The sequence below is a fragment of the Vulpes lagopus genome, chromosome 13 (genome assembly GCF_018345385.1).
Source record: "Vulpes lagopus strain Blue_001 chromosome 13, ASM1834538v1, whole genome shotgun sequence".
NCBI lineage: Eukaryota > Metazoa > Chordata > Mammalia > Carnivora > Canidae > Vulpes > Vulpes lagopus.
Window position 1 is genome coordinate 52390902 of NC_054836.1, and position 27269 is coordinate 52418170.

At 37.5% G+C, this 27269-nt stretch overlaps 1 protein-coding gene across 6 annotated transcripts in view; it reads right to left on the reverse strand.

The window, feature by feature from the left end:
- GPR85 (G protein-coupled receptor 85) overlaps positions 1-16070 on the reverse strand; it is a 71684-nt gene extending 55614 nt beyond the window's left edge. Inside the window, exons 1-5 of one of the 6 annotated variants that reach the window (XR_005983403.1) lie at positions 15784-16070; positions 14637-15246; positions 14284-14405; positions 11648-13131; positions 8865-9012 (exon numbers count right to left, since the gene is read on the reverse strand). Coding sequence is in view for 2 of the 6 variants with exons in the window: in XM_041727308.1 (XP_041583242.1) it covers positions 11849-12961 (1113 nt within the window). In the remaining 4 variants the exon portion in view is untranslated. Of the gene's footprint in view, positions 1-8653; positions 9013-10503; positions 13132-14283; positions 14406-14636; positions 15247-15783 lie in introns of those variants that run through there. The other 5 variants (XR_005983404.1, XR_005983405.1, XR_005983406.1 and 2 more) reach the window with 5 other exon arrangements.
- Positions 16071-27269: the final 11199 nt, after the last annotated feature.

The following is a 27269-nucleotide window of genomic DNA, read 5'->3' on the forward strand; positions in this document are numbered from 1 at the left end:
CTTCAGGTATGAATCTGTGGGATGGTTTCATTTTCTTTAATCATTAACATTTAAAAGTAAGGGTGAAAACATTAGTTATGGCAATACTTTTTAAGTTGGTAAAATTCTTTCTGGAGTTGACATAATCAATTTTCCAGATTAGCAAAACATGTATAAAAACTACATATTTATTAAAAAGTGGTCTATATGAAACAGATACTGTGTTTTATTCACTATTATATCTTTGTACTGAATATGTACAGTGGAACATAGTAGGTGGTGCATAAGTATTTGTTAATGAATGAGTAAATGAATGAGTTCTCTTGAAAACTGACTTATATAATTAAAACGTTCTTTTTTATGATCCCTTCTTAAGAAATAAACTACAAGCCACGTTTGGTTAGCTGAAAAGAGAAAGACATAACTTTAAGTCATTCTGAGTTAGTAAAATAAGGGGTTATAATTATTTGTCTCTGATTTTTAGAATTATTTAACTCTCAAAAGAACTTTTAAACTAAAGGTTTCAGTTTCTTTTTAAAGTATGAGCTGTAGAAATGGGTTATGTAGGCATATGCCCAACTTTTCTTTTTCCTAAATAATTGTAAACCAAAAATTTTGTCATTCAGTTTTATTTATCACTGATAAATACCCAGAGCATTAATTTCTCTGAGAAACTAATGATATTTAAAGGCTCTCTTACTCCCATGTCCAACTGACACATAAATTGTCCTCATTTATTTTGACTTAAAATAACTATGATCATGATAGCAATAATTTAACAAAATAGGTGCCCTCATACACCACATTCAACAACATTTCTGTTATTGTTAAGAGCCTATTATACATTTGAAATGAACAAAATTATCCTAAAGTATACTTGAATATACATTAAACATTCAGTTGCTATTAGGAGGTTAACATTCTTAGCACATAAAAAATAGAAATAAAATTATGGGGTTATATTCTTAGTGGTATTTCAGAAAGATTTATAATCACTGCATTTGAATCATCTGATAAAAATTAGGTTACTCTAGGATATTTTACAAATTTATTTTAATTATTGAGGAAGTGTACCAATATTAAAACAATATTTATTTGTACTTGATAAACCTAACTCTTGTTTTTGATCCTATTCTGAGTGATGTAAAATGCATTAGATTAGTGTATTTAAAAAAAATTCACTACACTTTAACTAATTTCCAAATGATGATGTTTTTAAAGTTGTGATGAGTTATCTATCAGATTCTAATTTAAGTCCTTACTGAAGCATAGATTAAGAGATATCCTTGATTAATACAATATGCTCCACTGTAAATATTGTCATGTGAAGAATATTCCAAAACAAAAATGTCTTCAAAAATTTTCAGATATAGGGACACCTGGGTGGCTCAGTTGGTTAAGTGTCTGCCTTTAGCTTGGATCAAGATCCCAGGGTCCTGGGATGGAACACCCCCTCCTCTGCGTAAGGCTACCTACTTAGCAGGGAGTCTGCTTCTCCCTGTTGCTCTCCCTCTGTGCAACACCCCCAACTCCTGTGCATATGCACCCATGCTTTCTCTCAAATAAATAAAATCTTTAAAAATATGTGCAGACATAGGTTCAATATTGCTTAGCATGTTTATATTAAAATTGTGAAGCTATACAAATAAAACATTACATAGCCTTTCTGGTCATATGGCCAATTGTGTGAAACTGATCACAAGGAAGACAAGTAAGAAAGTGTGAATAGATCAAATTTCATCACCACTAAAGACAACTTTAAAGTTCATTGACTTTTAGAAGATTAGTAGTATATTATTTGTTTACAAAGGAAAGGGCAAGATGGTCTAGATTTTGATTATAGATTCTCTCTCTCTCTTCCTATTTTGGAAATAACATTTGAATTAACATTTCAACTTGGACCAGGACAAAGAGATTTCTAATAAAAAAATTTCTAAAATTAATATTTTTGCTCTTCTATTTTTTATGTAAATAATATTTCTACTTTTTAAGCATTTTATTTTTGCATATTAGTAATATAGGATTCTTTGTAGGGGTAGAAAATAGGTAGATCACAAAGCCCATGAGCTTACAATCTTACTAGAGAAATCTGAAGTGGTCAGAGAACACTGTTATCTCAAGTAAAACCACACAGAGATTAAATATAATTGAGATATGCAGAGAATTGAGAAATTAATATGGGTCAGAGTGATCAAAGGTGAAACTTGAGTGGACCTATGGATTGACTTGGATAACCTGCATTGGAAGTATGTGCCTGTATATTGGGAAAGGTATCTGTGTGTATTTATGTGGCATTGATAAGGAATAGAAAAATGGAAAAGAATGAGAAAAATATGGATAGGTGAGAACATTGCTGTATCATGAAAGGTCTTCATAAAGACCTTTGAATTTGATCTTATGTACACAATAGAGAGACACTGCAGGCTCTTAAACAGTGAGGCCAATTTCTAGACCACTTAAAATATTAGCCCCATTCTTTCTTCCTATTACATTCAAACTTTTTAAACCTTCCTACTAATGAAATTTCTTTCTGGTATCACTTGTTTCCATCACGGAAACCACCTTACCATTCCCTCACATTTCTTTATGTGGCTTCCCTTTGGTCATTACATACATGTGTCCTGCTACATCTTGGTTTCTGCTACTAATGAAGAAATGTATTTAGTTGTTTTCTGCCTACAGAAACATCTAAGGAGGAAGTTAAGTCTGTGATTTCCTTTATATTTCTTCTCTCTACATTATAATGAACACTCTATGTTTGATCATTATTATCAATAAAAATATAGCTTTAGTTGGCTGAAAATAGAATAGTTCTTAGTTGAATATTATGAAGATGCTTTATCATGTACATACAATTTAAGTTTGTCTTAAAATTACAACAGAAAGCAAATAATTTTCAGCAAAACTCAGTATACAAGAAAATGTCTTTCTCTCTCATTTTTTCTTCTTGAAAATGACATTATCTCATGTCCATGATGAAAATACAAAGCACTAGAGCTCTGGCACTGTAGAAAATGCTCAAGACCTTCCAGGCATAACAAATAATAACACCACTGAGAAGAACACAGGTTCTTTCTGCATCAGGGAACTGAGTGGCATCATATCTAAAAGCACTGATGCAATAATTGTATAGAATTCCCAATGCACTGTGAGTGTATCAGGGCCACGTAGACACAGGAACATTTGTTTCCTTGAACTGTAAATTCTAGGATGCATGAATATTTTCCCCACATCACCTACCAAACTCTTTATCAGTAGCTAAAAATTTACTACCATATTAAGGATATTATTTTTTCTAGTTCATGCTCTTAAAAGTCAACAAGCCACCAGACTCAAAATATATTTTAAAAGGGTGTTTTATGGTAACTAGTTTTATTGCTGCAAATCAGAAATTGTAAATAAAAAATGCACCATTAATTATAGCCATTTAAATCTAAGCATAGGGTGTGATTAACAATAATAGGAAAACACTTTTGTACTGGGTGGAATTTAAAAACCAATGTCTTCATGCTCATAAGGCATAACAAAAACAACTCTAAAAAGAAAACTAGATTTGTGTTCATTTTGCAAGTCTTTAAAACCTCAGCCAAACCAGATTCAATAACAAGATTTATTAAGCACCCAGTACAACTCCTTGTACACAGTAGGTGCTTCTTAAATACCTATTCAAAGATGGATCATTCTATAATTGCCAACTGTGGAGATACTAAAATATCTTCCAAAATTTTATGTTTCATATATTTGCTACAGGAACTTGAAATAAATTCGGTGCCCTCTAAAAAAAAAAAATCCATGAATTATTTATAATTGAGAATAGAACATAAAAAGGAATAATAGGGCACAAATATCTATAATTTGATCATTTGAAATGGAAGTGGAGCATCAAGTATGTCTTATTAAAATTAAAAGTGCTATTACGAAGTTAGCACATGAATAAAGCAAGAGCCCAGTGAAAAAGTACTTTAATATGCTATAGATATTCTCTAGTGTTGATGTCAACAAGCTGGGATCAGGTTGGGTCCACACTGCTTAGGTAAGATCCTAGTTAGTTGAAATATTGTACACAGGAAGTGGCTCTCAGTGGACCAGTGTCAGCCGTGGGGGAGCTATGTTTGTTAGAAATAACCATGTCATTAATGTCCTTAGGGCATCAGCGACCCAGATGGACAAACCATAGATTTTTCCAAGCTGGAGAAATTTTAGAGATCAACCCCTTCATTATACAGTTGAGGGAACTAAGAGGTCAAGTGAATTGACAGCAGCCTGTAGCTGGTCAGCAGGTTGGCTCCTGACACCCAGGCTGGCACCTTTTTTTCATGCTACACAGGATAATTAAATAAAAACTGTGTTTACTGAGACTGCAAACACCACCAAACTGGAGTGGGGGGATGACAGCAGCTGTCGCTTTAGTAGATGAAATCACTTTGGTACAATCACTGGTAAAGAAAGAGGTCAGATAAAAAGACTAGAGCTCACTTGGGATGAATGTGGGGGAGGGGGAGGGGTTCAAATGGGCAAAGCAACAGCTTTAAAAAAATGCAGTGAAGGATAGTCAGGTGTGTAAACCACTGAGTATGAGTCTATAGTTAGAGAAGTGTGAGGACCATGTGGATGCATGAATGCCAGGCAAACAGGATTTATGAGGAACTCCTGCCATTGTAGAGTTATGAATGCAGAGGCTACAGAAGCCTCTGGAGGGATTGCAGAGTAGGGAAATAAATGTCCATAGTTGGAAAATGGCTGGGAATGGTGATCCTGAAAGGCGGATCTTTAAAGGGAGATTTGACAGGAAGCCTCCACGAAAGGCTCTTGCTCAGCTCAGTGAACAATCAGTTCAATTGTCCACTAGAAAACCTCCCCTTATGTAGACTGGGATAAAACCGATTTAGGACTGAAGAATATGAGCCAGATCTAGGAGAAATTCTCCACGCAGCATGAATTGTGTAGCCCACTTTGAAAATTTGAGTGACGCAATTTGAGCAATGTCCTTCTAAAGAGTAGATGGATTTTCCTATTTTCGCAATAATATGACCTTCTCTGAAAGCAGGCGACTGCTGTTCTTGGCTGCCTTTAAATTCTTGGTGGGTAAGTGGGGAGAAGGGCAAGGTAAAACTACAGCCTGAGGCTGCAGCTCTGTGTCCCTGTCACTTCAGCTCCCGTTGGTCAATCTCTAACTTTCCCAGTTATTGTGTGAAAATCAACAGCAGCAGCAGCAGCAGCAATAGCCAAACCTTTATTGAATGCTCGCTCAGGCCTGGGTACCACGCTAAGTGCTTTGCATCCGTGTTTGCTTATTATTAATCTATGTAAGTTGCTCAACTTCTCTGGGCTTCAGTTTCTTTGTTTGTAAAGTACAGATAATAATAGCATCTACTCATTGTGATAACCAAATGAGTTAATATATGAAAAGCGTTTAGAACAAACTTTGGCACCTAATAAGTACTTAATAATGGTTAATATTATTTTAGCCATTGTTTTAAAGATTTTATACTTAAGTAATCTCTATACCCAATGGGAGGCTTGAACTCACAACTCTGAGATCAAGAGTCTCGCTCTCCACCGATTGAGCCAGACGGGCACCCCTGTTTTATATACTTTATTATACTATCTCATTTAATCTTTAAGCAATTCTTATAAAGTGATAGTTGCTACTACTTACCACCCTCACCCCTGCCACGGCAGATAAACAAATTGAGACTCAAAGTGTCTAATGAACTTGTTCAAAATCATAAAGCTAGTAAAGGGCAGAAAAAGGACTTAAACTTTCAAGTCTTGTGCTTTTTAACCTCTGCACCACATTGGCCCTCCCCTTGCAGAGTCCTGAGCTCCAGCCACACAACATGAAACTTCTCTAATGGGTGAATTCCTACGTGGAACACATCAGGAGCTTTAGATTCTCTTTGACTTTTGCTCATCTTATTATTTCCTCTGTCTGAGATGGCTTTCCCAACTTTGTCAGGCGGATGAAATTAAAATGATCCTTCAAGACTGAGTTCAGTTGCCACCTTTTCTGTCTCACCTTCCTTCTGCCATCTTCACAGAGTTAATTGCTTGTCGGTGTTTCTTTAACGCTAATCTCTCACAGCACTTATCACATTGTCTCATAATTTGTTTGTATCTCTGCTGCTAGATGGTGAACTATGAGAGAGCCACTAAAAAGTAAAATTTATTTAACATGCCAGACTCTCTCCTAAGGGCTTCACAATAACCCCAGGAAGTTTGTACTATCATCTCCTTTTTCTTGATGAAGCCTAGAAAAGTTAAGTAACTTGCCCAAGATCATACATGCAATAGGCATACAATAAACGATTGTTGAATTGAATTATGTCTAACGAAAATGCTTACTAAAAATTACCCAAATTCCTCTTTACTCTGGAGAAAATGAATTCTCTCGATTCAATCTGCCACCACTCCCGCCCATGAATGAGAAGTACACAGACCCTTCATCTAGTCAGATTTTTGCTTTCTTAAAGTTGTGAAAAGAAACGATTAACTTTAGCTAGTTGAAACTTGACCGTCAATTCAGCTTTAAGGTTTTTTAATCTTATAATAACCTTTTCCAAGTATTATAATAACTTACTTCCTCATCCCATGATCTTGAATACCCATATACGTTAAACGTTATTTTATTATCTATTCAAAACCCCATAAAGCAAGAGGTGCATTACAATATGTTTTGATATTTGTGTAAAGAATCTATTGTTTTCCAAACACACAGAGGGAAAAAAGAGGGACTGCCCTCTGCCTCGAAGCCAAGCTTGAAAACCTTTGTCATTTCGAGGATGATGTCGTCCAGTGGCACCAGAAGGAAAGAGGGGCTGGTTGTGAATGTCAAGCGTGAATAATTCCAAACCCCAAACCACCTATGGCTCCTTGAGGGCTTTTTCTACACTCAGAGGTAAACACATTCTCTTTGCTTTCTTCTAGAGCTTTTATAGGACTCCAGCCCTTGTATAACTGTCTGATCTGGTGGGAGGAAAACTGGCTTTAAAAGCCTTTTAATCCTAAGGGTTTGAGCAACTAATGGACATCACCCCTTTGGCAAAAGATGATATAAAAGCTCCATCTCCATTTTAAAAACCAGGTCTTATTTATATAATCCTTTTATAAAGTTAAAGCCTCTTGGTCTTAATATATTTTTTAGAACTCGTTATGTTGCAGTATAAGACAAACAGTTGGCCAAAAAAAACCCCAAATCTTCCCTCTGTTGCTCAAGTTCTCAATAACCCTTTAACTTATTTGTTTGACTAATGGCAAAAAATAATCCGGTCGTCTACAAATGATATCTTCATTTTAACCACTATTTAGACTAATTATGAGCATATGCCTAAAAATGAAGCAATTCTATCATTTTAATATGGTGTAAAAAAGAGTCTCTGAGGGAATTGGGGAAGTCACAGAATACTAGCATGCGCAGATTTGAGACCAACAATAAAAAAAAAGTCAGCAATAAACAAGTATCCTAGTAGACCCTTCAATTTCCATTCAAAACATTTAGAAGAGAATATTAACAAACATGAAAATGATGTATTTTTACATAGGAAAACAAACTCACAAGGTTTTGGAATTGTAAATAACCCACAATTCTGGCAACCATCTACTTTAATTAACGTGTTTAACCAGTATTTGAAACATTAACATTTATCATCTTATTTTCTTTCTTTTCTTTTTAATATGGAATTAATATAAACTGGTTTTTGTTTGGATAACAATGTGGAGTAAAATCTTAAAAAATGGAACAAAGCAAACTTATCTAATGGTGAATACACAGAAGTGAAGTTTGGGTTGTTTACAAACCGTCCTACAGTAACCCCCGTTGCAACACAACTCACTATTATTACATGGCTCAGCTGAAAAGAAATATGTCTCTATAACTGTAAAGATGTTTAATCCTATTTGCAATAGAAATACATTTTGGAGGCTAAACTTTTCAGATTATGGGGTTGGGGAGTTTCACAGTATCTACAACAAGGGGCATTGTCAACTTTGCAGTGGCGTGCTTTAGCAATAAAAGATATGTACCCTGTTCTGCAGATTATTCCCTCCCAGCTTTGCTTGAGCACCATGGGAGAGACCGAGGAGCTGGCTTCTTAGTGCCTTCTTTGATGACACTTTACCCAGGCATTCTCATGCTACCTTATAAGGTGCGTGTATGTAAGGAAAGACACCTCCATGTTTCTTGAAGGAACTGAATTATCTCTCCTGTGGAACTGGACATTGAGGACATGGTGGGGGGGTCACTTTAACACTCAAATTTCACTGTTATTTTGTGTATAGCATTCACAACATGGGAACCCGGGTTCCCAAATGTAACATGGTGATTCATCTAAATGAAGTGCGAGCAGAACAGCATGTTCCTTCTGAATTGAGGCAATATGATATATAAAAGATGCCGAGGGGTACTGGGAAAAGATGAGGGAAGGCACCGAAGGAAAAATGAAGAACAGTCCATTTATGGCCATTAATACCAAGTCCATCTTAGAAATGCTTACTATCTCAACACTTGTAACTCGTTGCTACTACATATTTAATTGTCGTACCCACCAGACTAAGAAATCTTCGTGAGAGACTGCTCTGTCTTGTTTTCCACTCTGCTCCCAGCACGAAACCTGGCACCCAATATATATTTGTTTAATGAATAAATAAATAAACATTCAGGTAGCAGTCATGAAAGTAGAGGTAAATGGACAAGTGGCTATAGCCACGTGTTAGCAATAACAAATCAGCTATCCTCTGAAAAATGCTGGTGCTGAAATCCAACCAGCTAATACTTGAAGAAGGTGATTCAGTCGGTAGGTTATCTTACACATATTTTTTCTAATTACTATGGTTAATTTTAGGTTATTTATATGGGGCCTCTGTGGGAAACCAGGCAAGTTACTCACCTCCTTTGGCCTCAGTTAATATCTGCATAGGATTCCACAGTGACAGACTGAATGCCTACGTCCAGCCAGGCATCTCACAGAGAAATCCACTGTGCACCAAAGGAACCAGATGAGGTAGTATAGACACATCCATGCAAACATATCACCACTATTAAGGAAAACAATTTAAAGACTGTTCAGCTCAGACGTAATTAGTCCAGGAGGGACACATTATTATCGGTAATGGGTCTTTCTCACAGGGATGTTGGACTCACCAGTGGGGATATTTTCAGGGGTTGAAAATTAGTAACACTTTCAAGTTGAATTAGTTACCATTTTTAAATACTGAATTTTGGAATGGGTGCCAAAATAGATAATGTGATTGGGTCATTAAGACACGGAAGCAGACTTTTATATGATTGCTACCATTACTCATTGACTTACAAATGGCATCGATTAACTGGAGATGTATCTCACCCACTGTTTGCCTCTTGACCTGAAATGCCAAGTTAGTTGAAAATAGGCTTAAATAAAAGTCACTACAGTTCTGCATTACTGATCACTTACCAAAGCTGTTGGAATCTGTTATTCCAAATAGCTAGGTGGAGTCAGGCAATCTCACCTGGCTCCTGCTCTTGACTCAAGTCTCCACCTTTATGCCTCAGTTTTCTGGTCTATGTTGTAGACATTGATCATACTTGATCTCCCTGGCTGCAAGACAATTGCTGAATGTTTCACTGACTGCTGGTGATATCTGAACCTCTAAGCAAAGTTCTCTATAATCATTGTAATTATGCCTCTCTTATAAATTTTTTTGAGTTGGAAACATAATGTTATCAGAATATCTTTTGATAACATTTCCATTATTGCATTTTGGATAATGATTTTAGTACCAACAAAGGGCCTTTATTGCTAGATTCAACTCCTATTGTACATTAAACTTTGTCTCAGATCCAATCAACTTTGGTATAAAGTAAAATGAGGTCAAACACAGTGCTCACTAAATCATGGCTTGAGCTGTCCTTATATGAGCAAAACTGAATAGTTGCATATATCATTGACACATTCCAGTGATTTATTTTTCCTTATTTATATTTATATTGATATTCTCTTTACAGAAGTACTGTAGCAATAAAGAATTCTGTTCCATTAGATTCCTAATCTTATTTTTCAAGTACCAAACCAAACAAAACAGAACAAAAACAAAAAACAAATGGAAACAATGAAAAACAAAGACAATAACTTTTCTGGTTCTTCATAATGTTATTAATCATTTCTCTTAGATGTTATATAGTTAGAACCCAAAATTTCTGCTATGCTCCAAAATAAAATGTGATATTAATATTAAAATTCCTAACCAATCAACTAAGTAGGTATAAAAATCTCTAAACATTACTGGCTTGTAAGAATAAATGGATAATTATGATAAGCTACCAAATAATGCTTTTGTAGATAGTATTATTTGTCAGTTTATCAGCTTTAATCTCCCTATCATTCGTGCATGTCCAGTTCCAAAATATAGTAGCTACAAAACTCAGAAAGTAAAACCACAATAAGGCTAGTCTTCCTAGTTTGTGCTTGCCTCCCAGGTCAAAAGAAATTGTTAATTGCCAAAAATGTAAAATTTATTCCAAGAAAAGTAACAGGCTACACGGGTAAATTTTGGCAAATGCAACTTTATATTGAAATTCACACATCTGTATCTTAAAGAATGAGACTCACAGACTCTAATGTATTTCTAAAATACCAGAAATCATATTATAAGCTTTCACAAGTTAAAACTGAAATAATTTAAACGACCAATACACTGAATGTGCAGAAAGTATAAACAAGACTGTGCCTTCGGTAGAATAAATGCTTCACAAATTGTGCAGGATGTCATACTAAGGCTGTGGTCTCCCTTTGACAGCTGATTTAAAATATAAACATATCAACTGCCTGCTTCTTAGAACACACTAGAATGGGTAGCACACCTCAGATGAAAATCTCATTATCCCGGTGATGTGCACCTTAATTTTCAAATCATGTGAGGAAAAAGGAAAAAGAATATTAAATGATCGTCCATGCACTTCCAGATGCATGACCATGACCAGTTACTAATTCGATTTCCCTTGACTATTTGCTCCAATGCTAAATAAGATGAAAGATACTAGATAACCCTTTAAGGCAACATGTGTTTATTCTGCATTATTAGAACTGCTCAATTATGACCAGTTGGTACCATTAATGTTGCCTCCCAGACCAATATCTAGCATTTGTAAAATATAAATGAATTGGAAAAACTTTATACCAAATCAACAAAAACCACATAATACAGTTCAATGCTAGCAATTTCACTAGTAGGTAAGGAAAGTGGTATTTAGAAATAGTAATGTATTAATACAAAAAAAAAAAAAGAGAGAGTAAACCCTAATTGGAACCAATATACTGCTTTGGAATGCTCCCCAAAACTTACAAGGCGAATTTTTAAAAGTGTGATAATCCAATAATTCATGGCACGTCTTTAGTGGATTACAGTACTTTAAGTCCCCAAATATTTTAGTCTTTGCAAAACAATAATAGTATGAAATGTTTTAAAGTCTTCAAACTTCTAAAATTAGTTTTTATCAACACATTTACCTCATGTCAACTTAATTTATTAAGATGTCCAATGCTAATTGTTTTTTTGATGGTTTTTTTTTTCATAAGTAGTGATATACACAGCATTTAGCACTGATACTTAGCACCTGCTACTTTCATTATCTAGTTTTCAACCACATAAAGAAACTTAGGGCAGTGGTTCAAGTCCTTTCTTAATTACAAACCTTCGCCGGCAGTCAGCAGGATCACTCTGAGATTTAAAATAGGATTATAGGTGAACTATTGCAAAGACTGCAGAATGTTGCCCAAATCCTTATAACCGCTGATCCCATTCTTGATTTTCTTCTCAAGATATGGCTACAGGCCACGATTGCTTAGCAGAGAAGGTTAGTGTTTCACAAGGCTAAAGATTTCCAGATGCTCCTTCATATAACACAGTAAGGTTCCCTTGGTAACCTGGATTTTCTGCAGTAAAGGAGGGTTGTGCTGAAACAGCGCCTCAGCTCCCTGTTGGAGAAAATGCAGACAAAAGGATTGATTCCTGCTTGGGCAAAACTCATCCAGACAGCGGCTGTTAGAAATCCCCCTGGTACTACAGGCCCTCTTGCAAAAACTCTCCAATAACAGGCCACCAGGTATGGGCCCCACAAGGTTAGGAAGAGAAAAGTCATTATATAGAACATTCTGCTGATTCTTTTCTCCATTTTGAACTCATCTAGGACCAAGAGCCTTCTTCTGCCCGTGGTGTTTGCATTTTGCCTGATGCCCAGCAAGGTGGGTGGTGTGGGACCCCTTCCAAATCCTGCGAGCCAATTGGCGGCTGCCTGGCCACTGGCTCCAGGGCCATGAAAAGTCCAGTTCTGGCTGACTGCTGCTACAAACTGGACTGGCTTCATTTTCCTTCGGTCGTGGACAAAAAATATCAGCTTGAGGTAGACAAGCTGTGTGGCTAGGAGGATGAGAGCAAGGAGCAGCATAAATCCTAAGGAATCATTAGCCCTGAAGGAGCGGTGTTGGAAGGTACATTGATCTTCCTCCCTAATGAATGAGTAAGTGCCCACATCTAAAACTGGGGGGAATGCCATGGCCACAGACAGAGTCCACACCATGCAGATGACAGCCAGACACGTCCAAAAGGTCAGCCTCTTTGTATAGAAGCGGTGATGGGCGATAGCTAAGTATCTGGTGACGCTGATGCAGAAGAGCATGAAAGCAGTGTGGAAACAGGACAAAACCCCCAGAAAGGCAATCACTTTGCAAGTCAGAGTCCCATAAGTCCAGGTAGAGCCATTTTTGACAGAGTTGAATACAAATGGGAAACAAATTGCAGATCTGAGGATATCTGAACAGCAAAGATCCAACAGGAAGTAGTAAGGTGCTCTATGCAAGGTCTTATCTTTCACTAGCAAAATGGAGATCAGAAGGTTGCCCACCACGCTGACTCCTATTATGAAACCCAAGGAAGTCAGTTTCAGAAAGGCTGTTAGAGGAGAAAGATTTTGCAAAATGTTGTCAGCTGCATGGCTATAGTTCGCCATAGATGGATGGAGGATAAAGATACAGCCTCAGTCAAGTCTCATGATCTAGATATAAGAACAAGGAAAAGATAGATCCATACATTTTACTGAAAATGTAATCCACAAAGAGAATTGATGCGATCTGCAGTCATGCTTCCTCTTTTCTTCCATTTGATTTGCCATCAGAATATCTGGAAAAAAAATGAGCTATCAGTTCTTGAGTTAACAAGTAATGATGTCAGGCAGTGCTAACATAAAGCTGTTCATTTGTGGGGAAGCAAATAAAGTTCTAATTTTCAATAATATTATTTGCTTTAGTTACGTCTTTTTTGTGTGAGATTTCAGAAAATTGGCTGGTTTAGTTTTCTGAACTAGATGAATTGAAAAAGGATCCCTATTCTGGAGAACATAAATTTGTTTGGGTACCTTTAGGACAGAAGGAATAAAATGTTCCACACTCATAAAATATGCCAGGTCCAGGAATTAATCACTAATGTTACAATGGAATCTACAAGATTGCTAATAGGAGACAGAGATGACTACCCACATTTATTGGAGTTCTGTTAGTATTTGTCAGTGTTTTACAGGCAGCTTTGCTGCTGCTGCTGCTGCTATGGATCCAAAGAGCCCTTGCAAAATATGTCTTTTAACTCAAGTGCCACTATTCATGCTGCATATCATAAGAGGAGTATTTGTTGATTCATCTTAAAGCATAATTTCAACATTAGACTTTGCAATGAAAAGGAACTTATCCAGCATTTGATGTGATTTAATCTTTTGTCTTGCCCTCCCCACCCTCCCCCGCCCGCGCTCCCCCCCCCCATTCTTTGGTAAATCTTTTCTCTTTTAAACCCACATGATTATTAAAAAAATGGTTAATGTAAATATTGGCCAGGGAAACACACCCAGAGGAATAATGAATGCACTTCCATTTGTAAACCTTGGCTGCCTGGATTCAAATGAATCTAACATGAACCTGTATTTCTTGGGCAATTAAGCCTTTCCTATTTACACTGATCATCTTTGTTGCAAATCGCAAGTGGCTTCGTTTTAAAACAAAATGCACACTGTCTCTTGGGTGCCCGAGAGCCACACCAGGAAAATCGGCTTCCTCTGTTATTCCCAGGAAGCATGTTTCCTCTGCCACTTCTCACTAGCCCGGAATATGCTGATGGAGGAAGCCCATGCAAAACTGCGTTCGATGATTTTAATTTCCCCACCGGTACATCCCCGGGTAAATACCGATCACATCATGCAACATTACGAAACCTGAAATCCGCCACCCCTGGATTTATAATGTGGGGCGGAGGAGGGGGAGGGGGAGAGAGCCATGCATTACATACGCGAAGATGGGGAGAGAGAGATTGCTTCTGTGCTGCAAGGGGGAACAGTTCCCGGCGATTCGCAGCAGCCTGCTATGCCTCAGTCTTGCAACGCTTTGCAGAAATGGAGCTCTCAAGAAGCCCTAGCGAAGATGCATTGTCTGAATGCACTTCCATTATGCAGTTTTATTGTGCAAAAAAAAAAAAAAAAAAAAAAAAAAGCCACCAAAAAAAAAAAAACACACACAACCAAAAAAAAAAAAAAAAAAAAACCTCAGGGAGGGCTCGGTGCCGGGGAAGGAACCTGCAGTTTCATCAACCCTGTGCGCCCCCTCCCCCCCCCCCCAAACTTAACCGAGAGTATATCCTCCTACCTGTTGGTGCTGGATATCCCGACAGACTAGAGCTGCTTCTTTCTATAAATTGCTGATTTTTTTTTTTGCCTTAGTGCCTTGACTGAGCATCCAGGCAGGGCTCGGCGGCGCCTGCGCGCTGGAGCCTCCTTGAGCTCCCGCCGCGTCCTCCCCTGTCGCAGCGGCACCGTCTCCCCCAGTAACGCAGGGGCCGCGGCGGCGGCGGCGGCGGCGGCGGCGGCGGCGGCGGCGGCGGCGGCGGGACCCGCTTCAGCCTCGGCGGGGCCGGCGGGAGCTCGGCGCGTGTCCGGAGCTGACTGCGTTGATTGCACGTCCCGTCCTGTCCAACCGGCACAATTAGGCTTTTGTCCCCTTGCGGCTGCTTCTGAACTTTTGCCTCCGCACGTTAGAAGCGGGGGCTTGCAGCGGCAGGCTCAGGACCTCAGGCCCCTCCTCGCTCCCTTAGGGCCGCGCCCGGAGGGGCCCGGGGGTCGGGGGCGCTCGCCCCCCCTCTTCGCCCTCCCCGAGCATCTCCTTCCGTCCTCGTCTAGGGTGGTCCGGCGCCTTGGAAGCTTGTTTTAGATTTCCTCTTGAGCGATTTCCCCAGCTGACCTTTGCATTTGCAGGTTAGCTGGGAGGGGGGGGGGGGGGGGATATATATTTTTTAAAAAATAAATAAATAAATAAGAAAAAAAGAAATAAAAGACAGAGAAAGAAATTAAATATATAGTTTTAAAAAGCGCAGTCAAGAAAAAAAAAATCTTTGTCAATGGGGAAGGAGGGAGAAAGCAGGTTAGGGCAGCCCTGTCTTTGTTAGGCAGCTTCGATTCGCAAATGCACGCAGCCGTGTGTCAAGTGGGGAGAAGCTAAGTTCAGGGGACAACTGCAAAAGGACTCACATCCATTTTACCCTAACGAATATGACTATAGGATCAGGCTGACAGCAGTTTCAAATGACTATTCCTCGCGTTCCACCCCACCGAGCAACAGCCTTTTCTTTTTCCCTTTTTGCAAGTACAGCTGACCAGCACATTGGAAATGTCAAGGCAGGGGTGTGTGTGTGTGTGTGTGTGTGTGTGTGTGTGTGTGTGTGTTTCCTTTCCCTCCCCCTTTGTTTTTACGGAAGAAAAAAAAAATACTAGGAATATAACGAATTCATAAAACTTACACCCATCCAAAAGGTCCGATGATATCACAAGACACCCCAGAGCCTGACAACTGGGTGCTTAGGGATGCCTCTGGAATCATGCATTTCCTTATTTTACCATTTCCGAAGAGTTTTGTTTGTGGGGATGGCAAAAAGATTTTCAACAACTCCCCACGTCCAAAAAACAAAAAAAACAAAAACAAAAAACAAAAAAACGAGCAGACGTGCTTTCTTTAATTCCCAGTGTAAAACGTCTGCTTCTCCTCTTGCATGCTTATGGCTTTATAATAATCTGTTAATGAAACAGAAAAAATAAAGATCTTCTCTACAGTAATAATTTGATCTCCAGACAGCAGTAAAATACCTCATTGCTGGGTGGTGAGATTGTGACATTCGGGGGAACTCAAGCCAATCAGCATACAGATAATATGGGTTAATTTACATATTGTATTTCTATTGGACACACAGAGGTAAAGCTTTCTCCGTTTAAAGCTTAAAAATGAATACTTCACTGTCATGGTGTCACAGTCATTACACAAAGCCCTATGTTGGTAACACTGAAATGATGTTCCGTTTTCCTGATTTGTTTTGGGATGTCCTAAACCAATTTAAAGAAATAAATAATCATTTGTTTAAAAAAAAAAAAAAGAATACATATAAAGCACCTAACTTTTACATTCCCTTAACCCAGAAAAATCCATCCTACAGCAATACTGGAAGTAACTTGAGGGCATTTCCATTCAAGTGAAACATTCCACTTTTTTGCAAAACAAATATATTCGGAACACCTCAAAACTGTAGGATGGCTTGCAAATTCTAAGTGAAATGTCAAGTTCGTTTTTTTTTGTGCAACTACAAATCAATTCAGTTTGTTCTATTTTCCTTCCCAATTAGGGTCTCAATGTACTTTGCAAAGAGTTATTATTTCCTGAAATTTTACAGTTAAAAAAATCTATAGAAAAAGAGATTTAAATAAGTTTACTGAAGATTCATGATTGGCCAGATCTTAGGTTGTATGGATTAGGGAAATGCTATTTAAAAGTAAATTAAAAGGGTGACTGCACTGCCAGGCCATGAGGCAATAATTTACTCTTCCAAAAGGTATAGGGCCAAGATCCAAGGGTTTAACTATCCTCATACTTTAAGATGCGGGCATTGATTCCTTAAAAATAAGAGAGGGAATGTGTGTCTCTGCAATATTCTTTCATATCTACATCCTTGGGTTATTGTATTGGAGCTGTTACTTCCTTTGCAACTGAGTGCAGTTACATTCACTAGTTCTTCAGTTTTTCCAGCTGTTAGATGAGAATGTCATTTTCTTGCCTCACAAGGGGGCTCAAGAAATTAATGAGATACTTTCCGTTCAGTTCATTAACTCCCCTGGAGAAAACATTGAAGTCTGCATCTTCAGTCAACAGGAATTTTAAAAATATATTTAATAGCTGCCAAAGATTTCCTATCATCTGTAAGTTCTCAAATGTAAAGGTATTGCTTCAGATGGTTCAGATTTTAACCTTATGTAATCTTAACTAATTTCTTTTTGATTCCTTATATCATCAAATCTAGAAAAATTAGTTGTAAGGTTAAGACTAAGGGACAAAGCAAACAACAGCAAAATACTATATTCCCTCGGTTTGAAGGAGCCCAAAGGTTTTCAAGTTCTTGGCATATTACATTAACTCTTGATCAGTGGATTAGGAAGACTGATGTAATTTGCTTAATTTGGTTCTTATAATAAATATATACAATTTTATTTAAAGCAGCAATTATCTTCTTTTCAAAATTAATCAGACAGACACATCAGATTTTTGCCAAGTGATGCGCATCTCATGATGGGCAAATGCAGTATTTTTGTTCTATGCATTGTTTATGTAAAAATGTGTGTGTCAGGAAGTAAACAATCCTTGGCAAATGCAGAGAAAGAAAGGCTAGGATGAAAAACATTCTAAGAAAAGATTTTTTAATCATTCATTTAAAGTGCTGTCTCTCCCACTTCAAGCTTTTCTTTAAAACTTTAAAAAACATATATCTTGGATGCTCTTAATTCTTAACAAAATCTCAAATTATGTGTGAAAAAGAGACTTTTCATAAATGTTCTGGAAATTATTTTGATAAAAAAGCTCCCATTTCCCAGGGACTAACATGGAAAACTTTTCTTTTTCTTTTTTATTTATTTAAAGATTTTATTTATTCATTCATTCATGAGAGACACAGAGAGAGAGGCAGAGACACAGGCAGAGGGAGAAGCAGGCTCTATGCAGCGAGCCCAGTGTGGGACTGGATCCCGGGTCTCCAGGATCAGGCCCTGAGCAGAAGGCAGATGCTCAACTGCTGAGCCACCCAGGTGTCCCGTGGAAACATTTACTAAGAACTTATTTTTAAAAATTCAGTAACATGGAACAAGCGACCAATAGAAAGGGATATTATACATTTATTTTCATTTTTTAAAGAAGATTTATTTATTTATTTTTTAATTATTTATGATAGTCACACACACACACACACACACACACAGAGGCAGAGACGTAGGCAAAGGGAGAAGCAGGCTCCATGCACCAGGGAGCCTGATGTGGGACTCGATCCCGGGTCTCCAGGATCGCACCCTGGGCCAAAGGCAGGCGCCAAACCGCTGCGCCACCCAGGGATCCCAAAGAAGATCTACTTATTCATGAGAGACATAGAAAGAGAAGCAGAGACACAGGCAGAGGGAGATGCAGGCTCCTTGCAGGGAGCCCGACGTGGGATTCGATCCTGGGTCTCCAGGATCAGCCCTGGGCCCAAGGCAGATGCTCAACCGCTGAGCCACCCAGGTGTCCCTATTTTCGATTTTTAAAAATATTTCATTGATTTATTTGAAAGAGAGAGAGAGAAAGAGAAAGAGAGAGAAGGGGGGGCGGGGAGGAGCAGAGGGAGAAGGAGATACAGACTCACCGCTGTGTAGAGAGTGATGCTGGGCTCCAGCCCAGGACCCCAGGATCATGACCTGAGCTGAAGGCAGACGCTTACCCCATTCAGCCACTCAGGCGCCTCTATGCATTTATTTTTGATAATGGTACTCACCTCCTAGTTTGTGGCAAAAAGTCATCTTTTTCACAATGACATCTAAGTAATTGAGAGTTTCTAGGGCTTTCTGCTCCACCTGCTTGAGGAGCAACACAGGGAAAGAATACTCTCGACCCCAAAACTGCCACTGGGTTCAAAAAATTGTGCCTTGAGAGTTAGGAACCACCATAATTGAGACCACCTCAAATAGTGAGATTTTTTCAGAATTTTAATGAGTTTTTTAAAAGATTAAGAATATGGTATATTCCTTTCCAAAATGCTAAAAGGTTCATTCGTTAGATTTTTCTCTCTGTCACACATCAGGCTTCAAAGTGTTAATATAATTCATTTTTAATTTTAAGGCTAACATCTCTAAGATCTCCTCTCTCAATTTAAGATCCAGGCTTTTAAAAATTTAGTGATTTACTGTCTCTGACCTTTATGTTGACAATTTCCCTCTCTCTGAAAACTTGTTCCTTTATTGAATTCATTTAACAAATATTTGTTGAGGTTCTACTCTGTAGGAGTCATTGTGCTGGATCTTGCAAGAAATGAAAAATCAAGAGATAGGACCAGTGTGCCAGCAGTTGCATCAATGTAGGGAAAGCCTAAAATGGGTAGAAGTGGAGGGGATGGGATGAACAGAAACAAAGGGGTGGATCTGATTGTTAAGAGGAACTACAAACTGTATGTTTTTAATCAAGTGATTAAAAAAAGGGAAGCCAAGGAGATTGAAGAGTTACAATTGACTCTAAGGTTTGGAGTTTGGGTAACTGGGAAGCATAAGACATCATTAACTGGGACAGCAGAAGTTATAAAGAGAGGGTTGGTTTGATAAGTAAGCTTCTGAGTTAATTTTAGACATATTGAATGTGAAATGCTGGTGGAACATTCCAGTATTGATGTATATGCTGCTGGAAGTGAAGAGCCCAAGTTTAGGAAGTACCCATAGATGACTGTAGAGCTAAGATGAGTGTTGAGTGACATTGCCAAGGGAGAGATTGTTGGGGGAGAAGGAGATTGAGGTTAAGTAAATTAAAAAAAAAATACCCATTCTGCTCCCTCTGGGCAAACTGAAAAAGGGAATGCCTGTATTTAAGAGATAGAAAGGAACATGGGAGAACCAGAAATAGAACACACTGAAAAGAAAGAGGACCACCAGTGTCACAGACTGTAAGGAAGGAAAGAATTTCAAGGAGGCAGTGGTCAAGTGTAGGTTGTATCTAGGAAGTTTAAAAGGAAGAGAAGTGAGAAGCTATCATTGGATCTGGTGTTGAGGAAATTAGCAACCTTTGACAGAACAGTTTCAGAAGATCAAGTCAGACAAGGATTAATAAGTGAGGGGCACAGGCATAGAGGTTTATGAAGTCAGGCTAAGAAACTATTTTGCTATTAATGACAGCACGGTCCAGATGATAAAGGTTTTAGTGGATTCCCTTGATGTTCTAAGAACAAAGTGGTAATTATTTAAGGAAATATAGCATGCCTTCTTCTTCTGGAAGTCTTTAAGCCTCTTCTTCTATTGCACATTATTTAAATGTGATCCTGCGAATGAGGACAGCAAATGTAAGTTTCCCTACTAATAATGTCTAGTAAAACTTTAGAGCTTTTTTCAAAAGCATTTGTCTGTTAAAATATTTGTCTGTTAAAATTATCTCATTCCCCTTTGTCTTTTTTTTTTTTTTAAATGGAGTCAGTCTCGACCATGAAAAAAAAAGCAGTGACCCATGGCTTGAGAGTGGGTGGCGTATGTGTGTGTGTGTGTGTGTGTGCGCACGTGCGTGATTGCATGGGTATATGCATGGGGAAGAAGTGGGAAGGGAAAGTAAGTGTTGGTAAAATAATGAAGGAACGGGAAGTTTAATTTAATAATCAGGTTAATGGAGAGTCCTACATATTATACGTGGATTGTAAATTTTTACGAAATAAAAATGCAATATAATTTTTAAAACTCAGGACATATAAGGCATTTTTTTCTTTGATTATTCAGAGGTTACATCAATCTTACAGTGCATTAAGGCCATTATTATAAACACCAGTTATATGATCATATAAGCAGATTATGGTTATTTAAGATTTGGTGGTGTTTAGCTTTTTGACAAATGAGAGAATGTTAACTTAAATTCTAATTTAAGAGCTTCCTCTATTAATTGTCTGGTCCTGCATTCTGATTTTCTGATTTTTTTCATTTGTCTTAATTTTGAAAAACTTTATAATTTTCTCTGTATGGAATAAGACCTCTCTAAAACAAAGACATAACAAAATTCCCATAGCTCATAAATAAGGTTATATAACTTATTGGACATTTGATAAAAAATATGAGTGTGTTATTATCTGCCTGATTTTACATAAAAAAGGATTTTGAGTAAGTCCTGGAGCAATGTTATTTCATTCAACTAACAAATTCTTAGTCTCAACTGGAATATGAACTGTATGGGAATACAAGTATGGTCCTATTTTGCCCTGTTCTTCCCTGGTGCCCAAACAGAACCTGGCACACAGAGGGCACGCCACCCATTCTTGTTGAATGTGTGATTATGAACCTGCTACATCAAGAGTACTATGCCAGGCACTGTGAGGAGAACATAAAAGCAAAAGAAGTAAAAAACAATGACACAGGCTCCAACTGAATTATGTTTTTCTTAATTTAATAAGGTTGGGATAATTATTTGTACTATGGGCAGAAAGTTTTCTTGGCCAAGGATTTACTCTGGATTTGGGGGAATTTTGTGTACTTCTTAGCTTTACTATGTTAGAATTTACATGATTCCTTGTTTGCCTTACTATTTAGTAATTTCAAACCATTTTCTAGTAACTGAATGTCTCTCATGTAGATTCTAAACCAAGAGCAGATTTTTTTTTTATGCTTTGAACCCCTAACCTGGTACTCAAATATGTAATGAGACATCTGCAGCTTTTATTTGGCTTAGGACTTATGATAACGAATTTTTAATAGCCTAAGGGGTGGTATATTCCAAAAACAAAAATCAAAACTGATTTATCAATACAGAAATAAAATGCTCAGTAATATAACATTTGAAATGATGAATACCCTCTACTCTAGTTTTGCCTATGGATTATTCAAAATTGTCTATAGGAGAAACAGGAAAGGAGTTGAAATAGAAATTGGCCATTAGCTATTTGGAAAAAGACTTCACAGGGATGATGTTACTCTTCAGCAAAAATCAGGATTATCTTTCTTGTTTTTTCTTTGTCTTCTTCTCAGAAGATACTTCTGTCCCTTCTTTACGAGGCATAAATAAGAGCTAAATATAAGAGGTTCTTATGTAAAATAGTGCTGATTCATCTTACTAATTGAATACAATTAAAAAGATACCAGCCAAATCACTCTTTAAGTCCTTTTAGTTTGAACAAAGGCCAGAACTGATGATAGAGTTCATAATCTCTGGAACAAGGGGAGCAAAGAACAATGCTTCCAGCAACTTGAAACAGGGTGGTCGCTCATTCTCAGAAGGCAGTGATGTCTACAGCTGGGTTTATACAAGTTCACCACTTAGAAGAATTTGGTCAAGATTGCCTTTCTCCTTTATCTGATCTAGAATTATGGCGTTATGTATTGGCATTTGGTATGTGAATTATAGCAGTTGTTTTCTGGCTTGGCTATTGTTAAGGATCATTAATCATTTCCATGGGGTATAAGGAATACTGTTGTATGCATGCATTGTGGCAAATGTGAGTCTTGTTTATAAAGATTCCAAATACAGAGTGTCTTAAATCTACAAACTCTATAATTTATACTTCTAGCTGTTACCCATCGTCTCTTGGAATGTCATGGTGCTGCATGGAGATGGGCAGGTGAACAAGCTTAAGAGGTAGATATGGAAGTGGCCCAATGCAGAGCTCCAATATTTGAAATATATTTTGGCTATGGGTTTCATATCACTTAGTTCTAATTAAAACTGTAGAATAGAGGTGTGATTCTAGCATTTTCAGAACTCGTTGCTAGTTGTTTGGGCAAGCAGCTGTCTAGGTAAGCTGGAGGGATATATACCAGTGAAAAGCCTCCAACTAAATAATTTGTCTTCCTGTGATAATTCTTAATACTGAAATTTCTGTCAGTATTAGTGTAGTGTCTCTTCTCGTCACTATGGGGTTGTGGTGTGCAGGTCTAGGACTATTGTCATTTTGTTCTGCTTTTATTAAACCCTGGGCTCCTTTTAAGCTCCGGGTTTTTTACTAGCAGATTTCTTCCAAGGGAATCATGAGGTTCTTGCATTTCTTGCATAGTAAATCTGATCAGTAAATTAAAAACAACTCTATCATAAAAAATTTAAAATTCTCTAGCAATTAGGTATTTACTCATTCGGGTATGTCTTATATGTAGGTCCAAGAGTATTTACTGCTTAGCATTATATAAAACTCTTTCACATACATTGGTTCTTCTGCATCTAGAAATTTTTAAGTTTCTTGAGCTAGAGATGAAAACTCAATCGGTCTGTAGACTCCCAGCCCAGGAAATGTTTCCACTGCACCATGCAGCCTTTCCAAAATTCAGCCTCTGTTAAGCCAAGTCAGCACATGTTTAATCTGCTCCCCACTTACAACCTAAACAGTTCTAAAATTTAACTTTAAAAGGCTCTTATCAAAAATACACGCAAAATTTGAACTTTTAACTTGGGGGGATGGCTTCAAGATTTTCACTTTTCAGAAAAGATCAGTTAAGGATCTTTTTTTTTTTTCATTCATGCACTGTTAATTCTCATAAATTCTAATGGGAATTAAGCACAGAAATCCCTGGCACTCAGTTGAAAGACTAGGAATCATGTGGAGACAGCACTTTTGTATATAGCCTACTTGTAATCCCCTCTATAAATGGTTTGTTTTTGTGCCATCTGGCATTGAATAGGTGAGATTCTTGCTGGGGTTTCATAATGAGTCTTATTACTACAGAAGATCATGCATACACTGAAATTTAGTAAAGAGATGGACTGAATTTTTGATCCTACTCGCAAAATAAGTTCAAAAGTGTGTTTTAGTAAAAAGCCAAAAGAGCTCAGAATCGATGCATACCAACATAACCATCTAACTTGTATATATGCATGTGTTCCATATTTAACTTGCTCTCTCAATAATTTTGATACTGCATAGCCTCATGGAAGCAAGATTTCTGTCTATGTTGATTATGTCCCTGATACCTGGAATAATGCCTGGCACATAATAGTCACTTAGTAACTATTAGTGAAATACATGAATAAATGTTCATTGAAAAAAAATTATCCTAAGAATTAAGTATTTTTTTCTTTTACATCTATTATTCCAAAATAACATATAAATCTCCAAATATGCATGGTATTTTGAAAAGAAATTAAAGAACAGTCCTTTCCTTATCCTCAGGAGTTATATCATATATTGTAGCTGAAATATTTTCTTACAATATGTTTAAATACTTCTAAAGTACAATATGTTCTGGAAAGCCCCAAGTCAACATAAAAACTATGCAGTATCAAAATTATTGAGAGAACAAGTTAAATATCCCAGTATATGTATATAAACATGACTTTGAAAATAAGGTTGGTATCAATCCTACACTCTTCTGATGTTTTACTAAAAGGTCATTCTCAGCATGGTATGTAATAGGATACAAAAATATGTACAGGAGACCAACTTACTGATAATTTAGGATGACGGAATATGAATGCTGAACTCATATTTCCCCTGGAGGACTGAAACTTTGTAATGACCATCAGGGTTGCATAAATTTAATGACTTTTAGAGCTGACCAGTTACTAGCATTTACTTAGTTTTTATGATTTATAAATTCATTTTATTTTATTTTTTTAAGATTATTTATTTATTTATTCGTGACAGACACACATACAGAGAGAGGCAGGGACACAGGCAGAGAGAAAGGCTCCCTGCAAGGAGCCTGATGCCGGGACTCTATCCCAGGACCCCAGGATCACACCCTGAGCTAAAGGCAGATGCTCAACTGCTGAGCCACCCAGGTGTCTCTTTAAATTCATTTTAAATCCCTTTAAATTCATTTTAAACACATTATTAGACTGTATTCTAACTTTATCCTATGAAGTATCCATCCATCTTTTAGTGTACTAAAATAAAAAAAACAAGTTTTGAAAGATGACTAATTAGTAGTTATACGGGTTATAATGTGACAGTTGCTCTTTGCATTTATTAACTTATTTGGTTTTCACAAAACCTCATAAGGTCGGTTGCATGATTCATTTTACTGATGAAAAAACTTGAGGCACAGAGAGAGCTAATTAACTTGCCCAAGTTCAATGGAAAAGTTGGGATTTGTGCTTAAGTGACTTACCTCAAGGAGGGTAAAACCAGAAACTTGATTTCATATTTTCTTGTTACCAGGTCTTATGCACCCTCAGTATACCACAGTGCCTTTAGAGTCTAAACCAGTCTTTTCATATATATTTAACGTGAGCCACATATGTAATTTAAAATTTTCTAGTAGCCAAAATATTAAAGTAAAAAGAAACAAGTAAAACTAATTTTAATACTGTATTTTATTTAAACTAATATATCCAACTAATACATAATGTAAATCAACATATAATCAATACAAAAGTATTAAGGAGATATTTTGTATATTTTTTCTCACTAAGTCTTTGAAATCCAGTGTGTATTTTGCAATACCTACAGGCATGTCAATTCAGACTAGCCACGCGTTCAGTACTCAAACCAGGCCTGAGCCATTAGGCCTAAAGCCTTTCTGCAGAGATAAGAATAATAAGTCTAGAGAGGTGAATTCTCATACTCAAAGTTAATCAGGTGCATAAACGTCAAGGTGGTGAGCAGACTTGAAGAGAAAAATCAATCGCCAAGACCTGAAGCCTGGATGTGGTCTCTGCAGCTTGTGTGTGAAGTGAGGCTCTGTGGCCGTCTGCCGGCTGGGTTTGCTCAGCGGCTGGTTTCCAGACCTCAATCACAGAGCCCACTTACTGCATTTCACCTCCTGCACCTTGACAGCCAAACCAGTAGGTTTCACGCTCCAGGGGAACATATGTTAAATGCCATTTGTTTATTTGTTTACTGCTGCAAATGGGCATGAAACAGAAAGGAAAAGCCAAAAAGTTCAAATCTCCCAAATCTCCATGGACAAGGAGCCCAGAAACTTCCTCTGTCTGTTATAGATGAAATACAGGTAGGCTGGAAAGCATGTCATCATGATGTGCTTCAGTTTGGGAAGCAGGCTGGGATCCTAAGGACTTCAGAGAGTGTTGTCTTCCAGATGTTCCCCTACTTTACCTCAGATGCTGTGGACTCACAGAAGCTTACTATATTATCCTATTGACTGTTGGGAAACTCAGAATAATGCCTATATTTTTACCGTAAATTCATTCAAATTCTTCAGCTTACCAGTGCCAGAATTGATCTAAAAATACATGTAAGTAGGAGCTTAAATGAGGAATTTTTTAAATACTATCTTACTAATTAAATTACCAGATTCCATAGGATTTGAATTTTAGAGTTGAGGATCTTAAAACATCACCTAACAGTTTTTTTTTTTTCAAACTTAGTTTTCTTAAGGTAATGTGACAAGTTTTTTTCGGATAAGATCATACTTGAAATTCACATATGAAACAGATAATGGTGAAGCTGCTATGGGAAAAGTGGGATTGGAGGCAGGAGCCATACTCTACTGGTCTTTTATTGTTTGATTTGGCAACTGCCAAGGCAGCTTTGTAGAGCCTAGGGGTCTAATTAACACAGATGAGAAGCACTGATTTAGTTCATACCCCCACTCCCATTTTTTTCCTCTTTGACAGGCTGGTGAAAGCTAGAGACTTGCAATTCTAAAATACTTGAATTTATGAAAAATAAGTCCCGGCACGAGTACTAGAGTGATAGAACAGTCAATAGAAAGAACTGTGATGAGAAGGAACCAAGGTAGGTCAAAATTATTGCCTGGTTATTAGAATAGTACAAATTCAAACTTGGCTGGCAAGTGGATTGATGGTCACACGCACACACATGCACGCATACACTCACAGATGCATGCATGCATGCACATGCACACACACAGAGAAATCAGACAAGGCATTCAGTTTTGACACGAAGATAAGTTTAATTTTAGCAAATGAACATGAAGTGACAGCCATTCACATGGCATCATTTATAAGTGCTAGTCCGTCTTGAATTGGAATGTGAAAAATCAGGGCCAGCCATATGGGAGTTGTCTGCTTGTAATGGAAAACCTGGGGCCACACGGGCGAGTGGAAGTAGAGTGGAAACAGAGGGATTCTCTAAGAAAGAGTACGAAGAGAAGGCCAACATCTGAGACTTGGAGAATGGATGAACAGTAAGGTATCAGAAGAACAAGAGAAAACAGTTAAGGAGATAGTAAAGGAATAGAGAGGTAGGAGGAAAATAATCTAACTCTTCTCAGCTACTCCCCTGCAGCTCTCTTGACAAAACAATCAGCTTCTCTTCCTAAAACCAATGTGATGGCTCCTAATTAGACCAGTTAT